The sequence below is a fragment of the Mustelus asterias genome, chromosome 18 (genome assembly GCF_964213995.1).
Source record: "Mustelus asterias chromosome 18, sMusAst1.hap1.1, whole genome shotgun sequence".
Taxonomy (NCBI): Eukaryota; Metazoa; Chordata; class Chondrichthyes; order Carcharhiniformes; family Triakidae; genus Mustelus; species Mustelus asterias.
The window spans coordinates 84,590,106-84,607,386 of NC_135818.1; the positions used below are offsets into that span (position 1 = coordinate 84,590,106).

The 17,281-nt window shown below is 44.6% G+C and overlaps 1 protein-coding gene across 1 annotated transcript in view; it reads right to left on the reverse strand.

The window, feature by feature from the left end:
* Positions 1–1,282: 1,282 nt before the first annotated feature.
* The window catches only part of ttc7b (tetratricopeptide repeat domain 7B), a 348,584-nt gene continuing 332,585 nt past the window's right edge, over positions 1,283–17,281 (reverse strand). The window contains exon 20 of the mRNA XM_078234474.1: positions 1,283–1,312. Coding sequence (XP_078090600.1) covers positions 1,298–1,312 — 15 coding nt within the window. The 3' untranslated portion in view covers positions 1,283–1,297. The remainder of the gene's footprint in view (positions 1,313–17,281) is intronic.

A 17,281-nucleotide genomic window follows, 5' to 3' on the forward strand; every position in this document is an offset into this window, starting at 1 on the left:
CCACTATTTATCAGCTATTCACATGATCTGTAGGTGACAAATTATTTTCTGGTTGGTTTTCGTATCAGCCAATGATTGCTGTGCTTCAGCTTATGTAAGACTATAACCACTGAAGTGGTGTTTGCAAGGAATACTTTTTAAAGGCCTATTAAGTTGGTTTTAACAAAAGTTGAATGCACCAAAACCACAATTCAAGATCACTTTACCATGGCATGTATTTAACTTGGATATATCCTGATTATTTATTTTTGCAGTAAATAATTTGCTTACTAAAACTTGTCTTTCATGTTAAACCTGTTGCTGCAACCTACAATAAATTCATATCAAACCAAACCAGTTCTGACCAACTTTTATAAGATTCCAAAATCAGTGTTCCTGCTGTATGTAGAATTCAAATGTTCTGAAAGCTGAAGTAATTGAATATTTAAACTACATATTGGCCCTTGTCTTTTTGGATAACTTTGCCAATATTTGCAATGCTGTTTGTTTTTACCTTCCTAGTCATAGCTAACAGGCTGATTACCTCCCCTTGGCCCTGGGGTGTTTTGAGCTGGTAAGTGTATATGCAAGTAGACTGCATATGATTATACAACATGCAAGGCATCATATGCACCAAGAAAGACCTGCCCCATCCCCCACTTCCCCTATTCTCTACTTTGGTTCCCAACTTCCCTTCAACCTGGATAGGATTGGTGACGGTTCCTCCCTTACTGGCAAGCAAAATCCAGATCCAAGAACTTTCTGTGGCCTGTGGAGGTGTCATGCACCAACTCTGATTTGGGAAGTGTTCCTAGATGTACAGAAGCTGAAGGTCCTCATGGAAAGTTTTGAATTGTGACCAAGAATGATGAGCTGGCACTTTAACTCTTGTTTAGCTAAATGAACTATAATACTTTTGGAATTGCTGTGAAGGTCTATAATACTGGTAGCTTTATATGATGCATTGCGATTTCTTTTGATGCTGTGTTCAGATGTGGGAGATACCAGTTTGTGTGTGCATCAGATAAGCAAAAGTTCAAACTTAATAAAATGTTACTGTGTTGTAAGTATAAAGACCAGACTTAATGCTTTATGTATTATCAAGTTTCAGCAAAAGCTACCAATAAATGGATCAATAGTGCTATTTGTGAATAGCATTGTGCATTTGTCACATTTTCCAAGAAAGGGATATAGCAAATCAGTATTAAACATGGCAGGCTGCACTTTTCACTCACCACTGCATTGAAACCTTCTCATTCAGTGCACATCTTTACACTTCCAGAGATGAGGGGTTTGTCGTATGAAGAGATTGAACAGTTTAGGCCGATACGCTCTGGAATTTAGAATAAGGGGAGAAATTAGGTTTGCAAGATGAAAGGTATGGCTAAAGTAGATGTAGAGTGGCTGCTTCCTCTTGTGGGGAAATCTAGGACAAGAGGTCATAATCTTAGTTTAGGGGGTAGTAAATTTAAAATAGAGTTGAGGAACTACTCGAGGTTTGCAAATCTATGGAATTCACTACCCAAAGTGTGGATGCTGGGGCAGTGAGTAAATTTTAAGGAGTTAGATTTTTAATTGGTTATGGGGATGAGCATATCCGCCATTTCCAAATGGCCTATTTCTACTCCAACCTATGAACTTAAGCTGTGTCTCAACTGGATTTCATAATTTATAGATTCATTTAAATTTGGAAAACAACATCAAAGAGAAATGATTGCAATGCTTTGGGATGCCTGTGTAACACTGTCAGGGAGGGTATGAAAAGCAGACTGAGCACTCTTGCAGGTTTGCCTGGCTTTCTCCAACACAGGAAGTGCTATAAATACTCAACTAGTCTGCATGTGGAGGGAATGTTTCAGAGACCTGTTGAATATTTCTCAAATCGTTTTCACTTCTGGGGTAGATGGAGAAAATGATAAAGTTGACATCTGCAATTGTTCAACACTGGTGGCAGTAGTTGCTGAACAGTAGGAACATACAAACAATGCAGTTTATCATTGAACCATTTTTTGACAGTCCTTTTGAGGTGTGGGGTAACTCTTTAACTCTGGAGTAGATGGTGAGCTGTGATTAATTTGTTGCTGCATTCAGTATTTGGGTATCACCAGTGAAGCCAACATTTATTGACACCCTGAATTGCGCTTCAAGGTGATAGATACCACCTCCAGTCTGAACACCATTGAATTAGATCAAGGTTAATCTGTATCTTGACTCTCAATATACACCTCGGGTTTAAAACTCTGGCCCTTTGAATATTCTGGGGGAAAAGAGTTCCGGACTCTTTGTGCAAGAGCGCTTCCTCAGATCATCCCTCGCTGTTCCCCATTGCTTTGGACTCCCATCCAAATACCCTGTCAAATCATCACCATCATCAGCTAGATCGCTGCTTAATCTATATCCAAGGCAATGTAAATTACGAGGGCAGCATCTGCAAGCATAACACTTAACGCCCCAGTAATGTTCCTGTGAATCTTCATTATAACCTTGAGACCGATCTTGTCTCTCCTGAGGTGCAGTGCATAGGGCTGAATACAGTACTCCAGCTAGGATGTGTCCAGTACCCTGTAAAGCTGTGTCATAACATCCCACCCCTTTTGTATTGCAGCATTCTTGAGCTAAAGGTCAACATAAATTATATTTTGTATCTGTCCACTAGCCCTTCAAGATTTCCAAGAGCCCTAAATCTCATCCAGTGTTTTGTAGCTGGGGCTCTGAATAAACAAGTGGTCTCTTGGCTGTAAGCTTATCCTGTAATTGGTTTGCATGGAGGGAGGGAGGGGAGAGGGAGGGAGGGGGGAGGGAGGGAGGGAGGGGAGGGGGAGGGAGGGAGGGAGGGGAGGGGGGGGGGAGGGCGGGGTAGGTGGCATATCAAAGTGCTCTCTACCATTTTGCACCAACCACAAGATTCTGCCCAGGCTGGAAGTGGGGTGCTCCTCTAGTATTTGTGAACCAACAGTTGGTGCACTGGAAGTTGCTGTCACCCAACCATCAAATACGCAGAGACCTCTGCTGGGCATCTGGGCCCTGTGTGAACAGGGCAAGCAACCATGTATTTCCTTAAAGGAAATTCTTAAAACAATTTTTCACTTAAGTTGGAAGAATTGCTAATGAGCAGTGCAAGGTCTGGACCAGGAAGTGGCAGAACAATCAATATTAAAGCAGGCACAGAAAGCAAAATTAACAGCGAAACTATAGCAAGAAAGATTAGATTGAGAGATGAAATTGAGTTGGGAGTTGAGCTTAGATCAATAGTGAGCAGTTTCCCACCATTCCATGCAATTCCAAACCATTCCCACACATCCTGGCAATTTTCTGATTTACCTGTGTGCAGTCAATGGGTGTTACTGTTGAAGGTGAACTCAACTGCTAATTCTTGGCCCATTCTGACTTTGCAGTGCCTGTAGGTAACTAGGGTGAGTGTCAGCAAGGACAAGAACTCTAGACACATGCATACAACAAACACTGAAAATATCCGATTCGATGCAGAAACTAATAAAGAGCCTGGCTTCACTCTTCAGCTAAGATTGAGTCACTGGGCCTCCCATCTACTCTTCCATTGATCTGGGGGCCAGAGTATTGTAACTTGGATCAAATCTCATGACTATTGTTTGGGAGCGCTAATCTTGGATTTTCATTGATATGTAGACAACCTGTTTTAAATATTTGACTAATACGACCAGTTAAAACTACTGGGAGATCATTCTCTCCGTGTCTGCGTGGGGTTCCTCTGGGGGCTCCAGTTTCCTCCCACAGTCCAGAGATGTGTGGGTTAAGTGGATTGGTCATGCTAAATTGCCTTTTAGTGTCAGGGTGACTAGCGCGGATAAATGCACAGGGTTATGGGCATAGGGCTTGGGAGGGATTGTGGCCGTTGCAGACTTGATGGGCCGAAAGGTCTCCTTCAGCACTGTAAGATTCTAAGTACACTACGTAACACAAACAAAACCATTTAGTCCTGAGAGTGGCATAGTGGTTAGCACGCCTCACTGTGCCAGGGACCCAGGTTCAATTCTGGCCTTGGATGACTGTGTAGAGTCTGCACATTCTCCGCGTGTCTGTGGATTTCCTCTAGCTGCTCTGGTTTCCTCCCACAGACCAAAGTTGTGCCGGTTAGGTGGATTGGCCGTACTAAATTGCCCCTTAGTGTCCCAAGATGTGTAGGTTAGATGGATTAGTGGGGCACATGTGAGGGGTTACGGGGATAGAGCCTGGGTTGGTTCCTCGTATACTTGATCTTTTATTCAGCCTTTCCAGTACCTTTGTATTTCTCTTTTCAGAGACCGGAATGATGAACAGCAGTCCCAGAGTCTGTGAACGTAGATGTCCTGCTTTTCAATTCTATTTTTGTGGAAATGAGCCCCAGTGCTTTGTTTGTGATCTCCCTCTCGACAAGGACTTCATATCGCAAATAGGATCGTTACCCAGGTTGCCCTAGACTGGAGAGAGAAAAAATAATCACGGAATTCCCACTCGTGACTGTTATCCATTGAATCCAATGAGAAGAACTGTGGGAAATTGTTGGTTCCACTTATCCTCGTGATCCCAGTCCCATTCCACCCTTTCAACAATATCCAGAAAAACACAAGGAAAGATTTGTGTTTCCTCAGAATGCCCTGAAACACAGTACAGCCACTTCTGAAATATAGCCACTGCTGTGAATAATAACTCCTTAGAAGAGAAACGTAAGGAGTAGAAATTGAAGATTTGAGAGTGTAATTTTGTTCATCTGTTGAGTATGTTCCAATCCCTCCCTGCTATCTATATTCTGCAATCCTCTCCAGTCCCGACAACCCTCCAAGATCTCTGGATTCCTCTAATTAGTACCTTTGATGCATTCCCAATTTCCTTCATCCTACCACATTTCCAAATCTGGAAGCCCCTCCCCCAAAAGGCTGAGCTCGGATGGAGAAGGTTGGATTTTGATTGGTTAAATGTAGCAAGATGGACCAAAAAAGATGGAAGTGTGAGATTAGCCATGATCTAACTGAACAAAGGCATATGCTCAAAGGGCTGAATGGCCTCCTTATGTACTTCAGCAAAGGTCAGGGCCTTTGTCCCTCCCTGGTCTGTGTGATTTGCCTCAGCTTTGAACAATGCACCATCTACCTATATTTTAGAATATAAGGTGGCACGGTGGTTAGCACTGCTGCCTCACAGCGCCAGGGTCCCGGGTTCAATTCCCAGCTTGGATCACTGTTTGTGCGGAGTCTGCACGTTCTCTCCGTGTCTGCGTGGGTTTTTTCCAGGTGCTCCGGTTTCCTCCCACAGTCTGAAAGACATACTGGTTAGGTGCATTGGCCATACTAAATTCTCCCTCAGTGTACCCGAACAGGCACCAGAGTGTGGCGACCAGAGGATTTTTACAGTAACGTCATTGCAGTGTTAATGTAATCCTAGTTGTGACACTAATAAATAGACTCTAAACTTTACCTGAGCTCCATTTTACAATGAAAAAAACCAGAACTTTGGAGAAGGAGAGAGTGATAACCATTTTGATGGATGAATGGGAAAGGGTGGGCTGAGGGGGGCAGGTGGGGCTATCAGGAGGCATGTGCGGGGGGGAGAGGGGGGAAGGGCTGCAGAGATGGTGAGATGTAGAGATGGGAGCTGGTGTGGAGCCGGAAGAATGGAGGAAAGGAGTGGAGGAAAGCAGAGGGCTAAGGGGAGTGGGAGGGGATGGAGTACGATGGGTGAATCGAGGGTGAGGGGTGTGGGTAGAGTGAGGGCTGCAGAAAGTTGAGATATACAAGACTATGGACAACGTGCTGGAAAATGGGATCAGAATAGATAGGTACCTGATGGCCGGAATTCTCCTGTCCCACCTGCCATGGGAATCGTAGCAGGCGGGACAGGACCACGCAAAGGTCCATTAACCTTGGACAGGATTTTTGGGTCTTGGGGCGAGTATGGCTGGAAAACCCCGCCCTGTGACTCTAAGTGGTGGAGTGTGCAGAGGGAGAGGAGGTGGGTAAGGCAGGGAGGAGGGATGTGGTGAGGGGGGAAGGGTGGGGGTGTAAGGATGCGTCTACACTCTACGCTGGAGCTGCAAACCAAACAAATCTATTGTTTAACCCTGAGACCAGCAATGAAAAGAACAGCTGGCTTTCAGATTTTTCCGGTAATCTAAAGCTGGCTAAAATTTCAGGATCAGTTTTATTAGATTTTATTGCCTAATGCGCAAATCCGCTTGCAGGAATCGAGTCACTCGGACTGTGCTTACACTGCAGAGAAATAAACCAGATGGATAAAGCCAAGGTAATATGGGACTGGTATCTCCGAGGCACTTATAGAATCATAGAATCCCTACTGTACAGAAGGAGGCCATTCAGCCCATTAACCCAAACCGACAACAATCCCACCCAGGCCCTACCCCCGTAACCCCATGTATTCACCCTAGCTAATACCCCGACACTAAGGGGCAATTTAGCATGGCCAATCAAACTGACCCCCACATCTTTGGAGTGTGGGAGGAAACCCACGCAGACACGGGGAGAACGTGCAGACTCCACACAATCAGTGACCCGAGGCCGGAATTGAACCCGGGTCCCTGGCGCTGTGAGGCAGCAGCGCTAACCACTGTGCCACCCTGCCGTGAGGGAGCTGAGGTTGATAGGCATCCAGAATGGAAATTGGGACGGTGAGTTCATTAGGCAGGAAACACCAGAGATAGAGAAAGAGAAACAAGCTGGAGTGATGGGTCATGAACAGCAGTCCCACGTTTCCATGGGATGTTCCAGTTACTTTGCATGGAATTCTGTCGGAGAAGATCAGACCAAGAGCAAGTCTTGTTGGCTCCCCACCATATCTGTATTCTGTCCTCACAACAACAACTGGTTCCTTTAATGTAGTGAAAATGTCCCAATGTCCTGTATAAGTAGGGTGGTGGGTGGGGGTGGTGGGAGGGGGGAAGTAGTATTGGGATAAAATAAATAACATTGAATCAAAACAGAGTTCTGTCTTAAAGGGAGAGGGCGAGAGGCAGAGGTTTTCGGGAGGGAATGCCAGAATGTAGTGCCAAATCTGCTGAAGGCACGCTACCATTGGTGGAATGAAGGAGATTAGGGATATCCAGCAGACCAGAATTAGAGCAACACAGGGTTGGAAACCATGTAAAAACCCCCAAGGGCTGTCAGCATCACAGAGTGTCTGACACAAAATTTAAATATACATTATAAATATGACCTCTGTAAATGGTGAGTGTCGTGATACTGCAGTGATACCGACCGAACACTTTACACAATGTCAAATTCAAACTATTACAGAATGTGCTTTTATAAATTTTATGAATGGAGTGTATTTTTGGAAAACAAAGTGAGGGGCAGAGATCTTTTCTATTATTCATGGCCATTGAAAAGGGATAAAAGCAAATCATTAAATAAACTGAGTTTCGGGATCAACCTACACCTCAACTAATAACTAACAAGAAACTGTGAAGCAACCTGTTAACAAGTGGTTGATAACAATCCCTGGGAAGCTTTTAGTATTGTTCAAAGTGAAAAGCATCATGTTAAAGGTTCGTTTTTGATGTGCAGATGAAGTGTCAAAGACTCATAGAGATATACAGCACGGAAACAGGCCCTTTGGCCCAACTCGTCCATGCCGACTAGGTTTCCTAAACTGAGCTAGTCCCATTTTCCTGCGTTTGGCCTATATCCCTCTAAAACTCTCCCTATCCATGTACCTGTTCAAATGTCTTTTAAATGTTGTAATTGTACCCGCCCCTACCACCTCCTCTGGCAGCTCATTCCATACACACACCACACTTTGAGTGGAAAAGTTGTCCCTCAGGTCCCTTTTAAATCTTTTCCCTCTCACCTTAAACCTATGCCCTCTGGTTTTGGACTCACCCCTACCCTGGGGAAAAGACCTTGGCTATTCACCTTATCTATGCCCCTCATGATTTAATAAACCTCGATAAGGCCATCCTCCTACGTTCTAGGGAAGAAGTCCAGCCTATTCAGCCTCTCCTTATAATTCAAACCATCGAGTCCCAGTAACATCCTTGTAAATCTTTTAATAACATCCATCCTATAGCAGAGCGACCAGAATTGTATAAAGTACGCCAAATGTGGCCATACCAATGTTTTGTACAGTTGTAACAAGTGATAAACTGAATTATGAGAGATTAGTTTTGTGTTCAGAACAATCTACTTTCTAATTTCTTAATTCTTTGGCTGGGGTAGCACTTATTGCCCAACCCTGATTGCCCCTTGAGAAGTCAGTGGTGAGCCGTCTTCTTGAACCGCTCCATGTGGCGAAGGAACAGCCATCGTGGACCTACTCCAGCAATAATGGAAATGTGAAATGAAAACAGAAAATGCTGAATGAATGCAGCAGGTCTGGCAGTATCTGTGGAGACAGGAACAGAGTTAACCTTTCGAGTCTGGAACTCTCTCCTTCAGAGTTAAAGAGAGATCGAAATGTGATGGGTTATATAGTTGGAGGGGAGGGTGGAGAAGTTGGAGCAGAATAAGAAGGTCAGGGCTAGGTCAGAGCGAAGGAGAGGTTGACAAATATCATGGACACAAGACAAAGGGAGTGTTTGTTCATGGTGGCATCAAGGACTGAAGAAGCTGCTGATAGTACATCGCGATAAGATAGAGTGTGTTAACAGGAGAACAAAGGTCAGCGCTCAGTGACAGAAAAACTAAAGGAATAAGTGACAGATGGCCCGGTGGGGGAGGGAGGGGGTTGCGTGGGGCAAACAAAGAAAACAAAAAAGGGGGTAAAGATAGAGGAGAGAATTCACAGTCGAAAGTTGTTGAACTCAATGTTGAGTCTTGAGGGCTGTAATGTGCCTAATCGGAAGATGAGGTGCTGTTCTTCTAGTTTGCGTTGGGCTTCACTGGAGCATTGCAGCAGGCCAAGGATGGACATGTGGATGGGAGAGCAAGATGGTGAGCTGGAATGCCAAGCAAAAGGAAAGTCAGGGGTTCTGCTTACGGACTGAGCGAAGGTGTTCCGCAAAGCAGTCACCCAGTCTGCGTTTAGTCTCCCCAATGGAAATTGTTAGGAGCCTTAGGGCGGGATTCTCCGGCCGTGTGCACCCCAAGACCAGAAATTCCCACCCGAGCTTAACGGACCTTCAAATGATCCGCCACATTTTTGGTCTCACCGCTACGATTCGCACGGCGGGCGTGACGGGAGAATTTCCGCCTTAGTCTCATAAAATCATTGAATACAGAACGAGGACATTCAGCCCACCTGGCCTGTGTCGGTTCCTGAAAAAGGGCTATTCAATTAATCTCCACTCCGTGCTCTCTCTCAGAGTCCTGGAAACCTTCTCCTACTCAAATATTTATCCAATTTCCTTTTGAAAATTGCTGTTGACTCTACTTCCTTGCAGATGGTGTATTCCAGATCACAACAACCTGCTTTGAAAAAATAGGTCCCTGCAAATCTGCTTTTTTTTTTCTATTATAGTGGTGATTTAAGTTAGTCACCTCTGCGCTCCACTCCCCAGCCCTGATGGGGTTCTGTTTGGACATACACTGCTCCTCTGACCAAATAACTCAAAGGTTTAGTCTGTGTTATTAGGTAAAGTTTTGTCAGGAGTACTAGCGAGTGAACCAGCTCCTGTGTATTCTCTTGTGCGTACAAGGCTGAGGGAGATCTAACTAAGGTGTTTAAGGTGGTCAAAGGAGTTGATAAGGCAGGGAGAGAGAAACTAGTTGGAGGACAGGAGTTTAGGGAGTGGTGGGTTTCTTTCTTCCCCAGCATTAGATACTATTAAAATAATAAAAGCAAATTACTGCAGATGCTGGAATCTGAAACCAAAAGAGAAATTGCTGGAAAATCTCAGCAGGTCTGGCAGCATCTGTAAGGAGAGAAAAGAGCTGACGTTTCGAGTCCAGATGAGTCCAGGAACAGCTTTGACAAAGGGTCATCTGGGCTCGAAACGTCAGCCCTTTTCTCTCCTTACAGGTGCTGCCAGACCTGCTGAGATTTTCCAGCGTTTTCTCCATTAGATACTATTGTACAGGACAGAAAAAAAATCTGTAGGACAAATGATAATGGGAATATTATTGTAGAAAATAAAAAAATCCAAGAGACCAACTCTTTGGTTATTTATCAAGAACTTATGTACATTTGATTTCTTCAAGATGAAAGATACAACATTGCTAACTTTATGAGTGTGTTATTGAATAAAACAGTTTACTGATAATGAGCACGCAAACTTCATTTTTGAACGTTAAGACTGGAATTTTCCTCTCCCGCTCACCATGGGAATAAGGCCGGGGGGTGGGGGGGGGTGGGGGGGGGGTGGACCATGCTTTGGTCCGTTGGCCTCGGGCGGGATTTTCCAGTTTTGGGACAAGCGCGGTCGGAAATTCCCCCCCGTGTCAGTACCAGTTATTTCTACTCTGTAAGTACAAAAAAAGTTGACCTGGTTCAAAATGCACATTTTAAACCTCTACAAGCCAACACTAAACTGTTTGTTTAAAGCAAAGTAAACAAAAACAATTCATACAAATATTATTATTGTGCCTATTTCTCATTTATTCCAAAACCCTACTGTCACAGTTTCTGTGATAATCCCACCATCTATCTGTCCCTCGCTTGTGGCATTCCCACAGAAATAACAGCAAGCAACATGAGTTATTTTGACAGCAATATTGCCTCCTTCCCTGTCTTGATCATTCAGGATGTGGAGATGCCGGCGTTGGACTGGGGTAAACACAGTAAGAGTTTTAACCTGGTGTTGTTAAAACTCTTACTGTGTTGATCATTCAGCCCAGAATAAGGAGGGCAAACCTTAAAATCAGAGCCATGAATCTCAAGGGTGATGTCAGGAAACATTTCTTCATAGAATCCATAGAATCCTGACAGTACAGAAGGAGGCCAATCGGCCCATCGAGTCTGCACCCACCACAATCACACCCAGGCCCTATCCCCATAACCCCACATATTTATCCTGTAAATCCCCCTGACACTAGGGTCAATTTAGCACGGCCAATCAATCTAACCCACACATCTTTGGACTGTGGGAAGAAACCTGAGCACCCGGAGGTAACTCACGCAGACATGGGGAGAACGTGCAAACTTGACACAGACAGTGATCCAAGCCGGGAATCAAACCCGAGTCCCTGGCACTGTGAGGCAGCAGTGCTAGCCACTGTGCCACCGTGCTGCCCTTCATACAAAGGACAGTGAAAATCTGGAACTTCCTCTCCTAGAAAAGTGATTTGGGTTGAGGGTCATTTGAAAATTTCAGAAACGGAATTTGTGTGAGGTAAGGGGTATGGGAATGAGGTCAGGTCGATGGAGTTAAGACAGAGATCAGTCATGATCCAGTTAAACAGCAGATGGGCCTGAGGTGGTCAAGTGGCCTATTTTCAGCTCCGATCCTTGGTCAGCCCGAACGAAGGGAGGGAAGCGACGGGGGAGTCCCTGACCATTCGGCAATGATTTAAAGGTCCATGGGGAAACAGGGCTTCACAGGAGCATTAAAACACAATAGCAGGATGCACGAGGACAGGTGACCAAGAGTTTGGTCAAAGTGGAAAGTTTTAAGGAACTTCTAAAAAGAGGCAAGAGAGATACAGAAGCAGAGAAGTTTTTAAAATTCTTTTTTTTATTCATTTGTGGGACATGGGTGTCGCTGACTGGCCAGCATTTATTGCCCATCCCTTGTCACCTTCATTCAGGGGGCAGTTGAGTGTCAACCACATTGCTGTGGTTCTGGAGTCACATGTAGGCCAGAGCAGGCAGATTTTCCCTGAAGGACATTAGTGAACCTGATGGGTTTTTCCGACAATCGACAATGGTTTCATGGTCATCAGTAGATTCTTAATTCCAGATACTTTTTATTGAATTCAAATTCTAGCATCTGCTGTGTCGGGATTTGAACCCAGGTCCCCAGAACATTAGCTGAGTTTCTGAATTAATAGTCTAGCGTTAATATCACTAGGCCATCACCTCCCCATAAGTTTAGCGAGGGAATGGTACTGGTAGGGTAGGCAAAGGAACAGACATTAATGGTGGAACCCGGATATCTCAGTGGAGGGCTTGTAAGCCAGGAGGGGATTACAGAGACAGAGATGGGTTCAGTAGTGACTGTGCCTGGCACCTACTTGGAGCTAAATCTCTGCCCTTTCACCACCTTCAGCCATAGACCAAGACATCAGGTTAGGTGGATTGGCCATGGTAAATTGCCCCTTGGTGTCCAATGATATGCAGGTTAGATAGATTAGTCATGGTAAATACGTGGGGTTATGGGGATAGGGCAAGGGGATGGGTCTGAGTCGGATGCTCTTTAGAAGAGTCGATGCAAACGCGATGGGCTGAATGGCCTCCTTCTGCATTGTAGGGATTCTACGGGTCGTTTCTGTGTCTGCTGTACCAGGAAGGTTCTCCGACAGCTGTGCCCACAGCTGTTCTGTGACGTGAGAGAGTTATCCACAACACAAATCCCTTTAAGGAGGTGAAGACAGTGTCTCAATCGCAGGGACGGCAGGCCAAACATCAACTGAGACCAGAGGGGAAGCGAGACTCTCGAGATTGTAAAGTGTCCACTTAAAAAGGATAAGGTTTGACATGGAGGAAACAAGAATGTCCCAAATGGCGACAGCACAAGAAGCCTGCATCAGGATCTGTTCCGACATCAGCAAATATCAGGCAAAGACCTGGAGAGATTCCAGCTGGCAATCTTCTCAGGATGGCTTCAGCACATTTGCTCTCCTTGTTTTATTGAGACCAGATCAACAGAGAAAATATTTGCATTTCTATCTGCTCCAAACTGGAGGAATGCAAGAATGAAGAAGAATAAAGATTCATCTCGTTCACCTCCCACCATCCCTGGCAGTCACACAGAACCACAGAAAAGTTACAGTGCATAAGGAGGCCATTCGGACCATCTTGTCCATGCCAGCCCAAGGACACGCAGGTGCCCTTTCTAATGCCACCTTCCTGCACCCGGCCCATAGCCCTGTAGCTTACTGTGCTTAATACAGCGATAATGGAGATCGCCACAGTCAATCTCTGTCAATCAGTCTATCACTGACCCAGGCATGAGGTGAGGAAAGCTCCCAGTGGGGGAGAACTTTGAGAACTCAGTTTGTCTCACTTCACTGACCTTTCCTGACAGTAAGAGTTTTAGCAACACCAGGTTAAAGTTTATTTGGTAGCAAATGCCATTAGCCTTCGGAGAGCTGCTCCTTCATCAGATGGAGTGGAAATCTGCTCTCAAACAGGGCACAGAGACACAAGATCAAGTTACAGAATACTGATTAGAATGCAAATCTCTACAGCCAACCAGGTCTTAAAGATACAGACAATGTGAGTGGAGGGAACATTAAGCACAGGTTAAAGAGATGTGTATTGTCTCCAGACAGGACAGCCAGTGAGATTCTGCAAGTCCAGGAGGCAAGCTGTGGGGGTTACTGACAGTGTGACATAAACCCAACATCTCGGGTTTAGGCTGTCCTCATGTGTGTGGAACTTGGCTATCAGTTTCTGCTCAGCAACTCTGCGCTGTCGTGTGTTGTGAAAGCCGCCTTGGAGAATGCTTACCCGAAGATCAGAGGCTGAATGCCTGTGACCGCTGAAGTGCTCCCCCACAGGAAGAGAACAGTCTCGCCTGGTGATTGTCGAGCGGTGTTCATTCATCCGTTGTCGTAGCGTCTGCATGGTTTCCCCAATGTACCATGCCTCGGGACATCCTTTCCTGCAGCGTATCAGGTAGACAACGTTGGCCAAGTTGGAAGAGTAGGTACCGTGCACCTGGTAGATGGTGTTCTCACGTGAGATGATGGCATCCGTGTCGATGATCCGGCACGTCTTGCAGAGGTTGCTGTGGCAGGGTTGTGTGGTGTCGTGGTCACTGTTCTCCTGAAGGCTGGGTAGTTTGCTGCGGACAATGGTCTGTTTGAGGTTGTGCAGTTGTTTGAAGGCAAGAAGTGGGGGTGTGGGGATGGCCTTGGCGTGATGTTTGTCTTCATCAATCCATCCCCACACCCCACTTCTTGCCTTCAAACAACCGCACAACCTCAAACAGACCACTGTCCGCAGCAAACTACCCAGCCTTCAGGAGAACAGTGACCATGACACCACACAACCCTGCCATGTGAAGAACCTGCTGCAGGAAAGAGAGCTTCTTTGATAACATGAAAACTGGGAGTAATATCACCCCCAAAACTGAGGGGAATATCACCACCAACTGAGAGTAACATCACTCCCAAAACAGACAGTAATATCACCCCAAAACTGACAGTAATATCACCCCAAAACTGACAGTAATATCACCCCCAAATTGACAGTAATATCAGCCCAAACACTGACAGTAATATAACCCCCAAACAGAGAGCAATATCAACCCCCAAAACTGAGAGTAAAATATCACTCCCAAAACTGAGAGTAATATCGCCCCAATCTGAGAGTAATATCACCCCAAACTGACAGTAATATAACCCCCAAAACTGAGAGTAATATCAGCCCACCCCAAAACTGAGAGTAATATCACCCCTAAACTGAGAGTAATATCACCCCCAAACTGACAGTAATATCACCCCAAAACTGAGAGTAATATCACCCCACCCCAAAACTGAGAGTAACATCACCCCCAAAACTGATAGTAATATCACCCCCAAACTGACAGTAATATTACCCCCAAAATGAGAATATCACCCCAAAACTGAGAGTAATATCACCCCAAAACTGAGAGTAATATCACCCCCAAAAGTGACAGAAATTTCACCCCAAAACAGAGTAATATCACTCCCAAACTAACAGTAATATCACCCCAAACTGACAGTAATATCACCCCAAAATCGAGAGTAATATCACCCCGAAAACTGAGGGTAATATCACCCCGAAAACTGACTGTAATATCACCCCCAAACTGACAGAAATATCACCCCAAAACTGAGAGAAATATCACCCCCAAAACTGACAGTAATATCACCCCAAACACTGAGAGAAACATCACCCCCAAACTGACAGTAATATCACCCCCAAAACTGACAGTAATATCACCCCAAAAATGAGAGTAATATCACCCCCAAACTGACAGAAATATCACCCCAAAACTGAGAGTAATGTCACCTCCAAACTGAGAGTAATATCACCCGTAAAACTGAGAGTAACATCACCCCCAAACTGAGAGTAATATCACCCCCAAACTGACAGTAATAGCACCCCAATATGGGGAGTAATATCACCCCTAAACTGACAGGAGTATCACTCCAAAACTGACAGCAATATCACCCCAAAACTGAGAGTAATGTCACCCCTAAACTGAGAGTAATATCGCCCTCAAAACTGAGAGTAATATCGCCCTCAAAACTGAGAGTAATATCACCCCAAAACTGAGAGTAATATCACCCCCAAACTGACAGTAATAGCACCCCAATATGGGGAGTAATATCACCCCTAAACTGACAGGAGTATCACTCCAAAACTGACAGTAATATCACCCCAAAACTGAGAGTAATGTCACCCCTAAACTGAGAGTAATATCGCCCTCAAAACTGAGAGTAATATCGCCCTCAAAACTGAGAGTAATATCACCCCAAAACTGAGAGTAATATCACCCCAAAACTGAGAGTAATATGACCCCAAACTGAGAGTAATATCACCACCAAAATGGGAGTAACATCACCCACAAACTGACAGTAATATCACCCCAATATGGGGAGTAATATCACCCCTAAACTGACAGGAATATCACCCCCAAACTGACAGTAATGTCACCCCCAAACTGAGAGTAATATCACCCGTAAAACTGAGAGTAACATCACCCCAAAACTGACAGTAACATCACCCCAAAACTGACAGTAAAATCACCTGAAAACTGAGAGCAATATCACCCCCAAAACTGACAATAATATCACCACAAAGTGACGGTAATATCACCCCCAAAACTGACAATAATATCACCACAAAGTGACGGTAATATAACCCCCAAAACTGACAGTAATATCACTCCCAAAACTGAGAGTAATATCACCCCAAAACAGACTTTCATATCACCCCCAAACTGACAGTAATATCACCCCAAAACTGACAGTAATATCACCTCCAAACTGACAGCAATACCACCCCCAAAACTGAGAGTAACATCATCCCCAAAACTGACAGTAATATCAACCCCAGAACTGACAGTAATATCACCCACAAAACTGACAGTAATATCACCCCCAAAACTGACAGTAATATCACCCACAAAACTGACAGTAATATCACTCCCAAAACTGAGAGTAATATCACCCCAAAACAGACTTTCATATCACCCCCAAACTGACAGTAATATCACCCCAAAACTGACAGTAATATCACCCGAAAACCGACAGTAATATCACCGCCAAAACTGACAGTAATATCACCCCAAAACTGACAGTAATATCACCCCAAAACTGACAGTAATATCACCCCAAAACTGACAGTAATATCACCTCCAAACTGACAGCAATACCACCCCCAAAACTGAGAGTAATAGCACCCCAAAACTGACAGTAATATCACCCCAAAACTGACAGTAATATCACCTCCAAACTGACAGCAATACCACCCCCAAAACTGAGAGTAACATCATCCCCAAAACTGACAGTAATATCAACCCCAGAACTGACAGTAATATCACCCACAAAACTGACAGTAATATCACCCCAATATGGGGAGTAATGTCGCCCCTAAAGTGACAGTACTATCACCCCTAAACTGACAGTAATATCACCCCCAGAATGAGAGAAATATCACCCCAAAACTGAGAGTAAGATCGCCCTCATAACTGACAGTAATAGCACCCCCAAACTGACAGTAATATCACCCCAAAACGGAGAGTAATATCGCCCTCAAAACTGACAGTAATATCACCCCAAAACTGAGAGTAATATCACCCCCAAAACTGACAGTAACATGACCCCAAACTGAGAGTAATAACACCACCAAAATGGGAGTAACATCACCCCCAAACTGACAGTAATATCACCCCAATATGGGGAGTAATATCACCCCTAAACTGACAGTAATATCACCCCAAAACTGAGAGTAATATCACCCCAAAACTGAGAGTAATATCACCCCGAAACTGAAGTAAAATCACCCGCAACCTGAGAGTAATATCACCTCGAAACTGACAGTAATATCACCCCAAAACAGAGAGCAATATCACCCCAAAACTGAGAGAAATATCACCCCAAAACTGAGAGTAATATCACCCCAAAACTGAGAGAAATATCACCCAAAACTGACAGTAATATCACTCGAAAACTGAGAGTAACATAACCCCATAACTGACAGTAATATCACCCCCAAACTGAGAGTAATATCACCCCAAAACTGACAGTAATATCACCCCAAAACT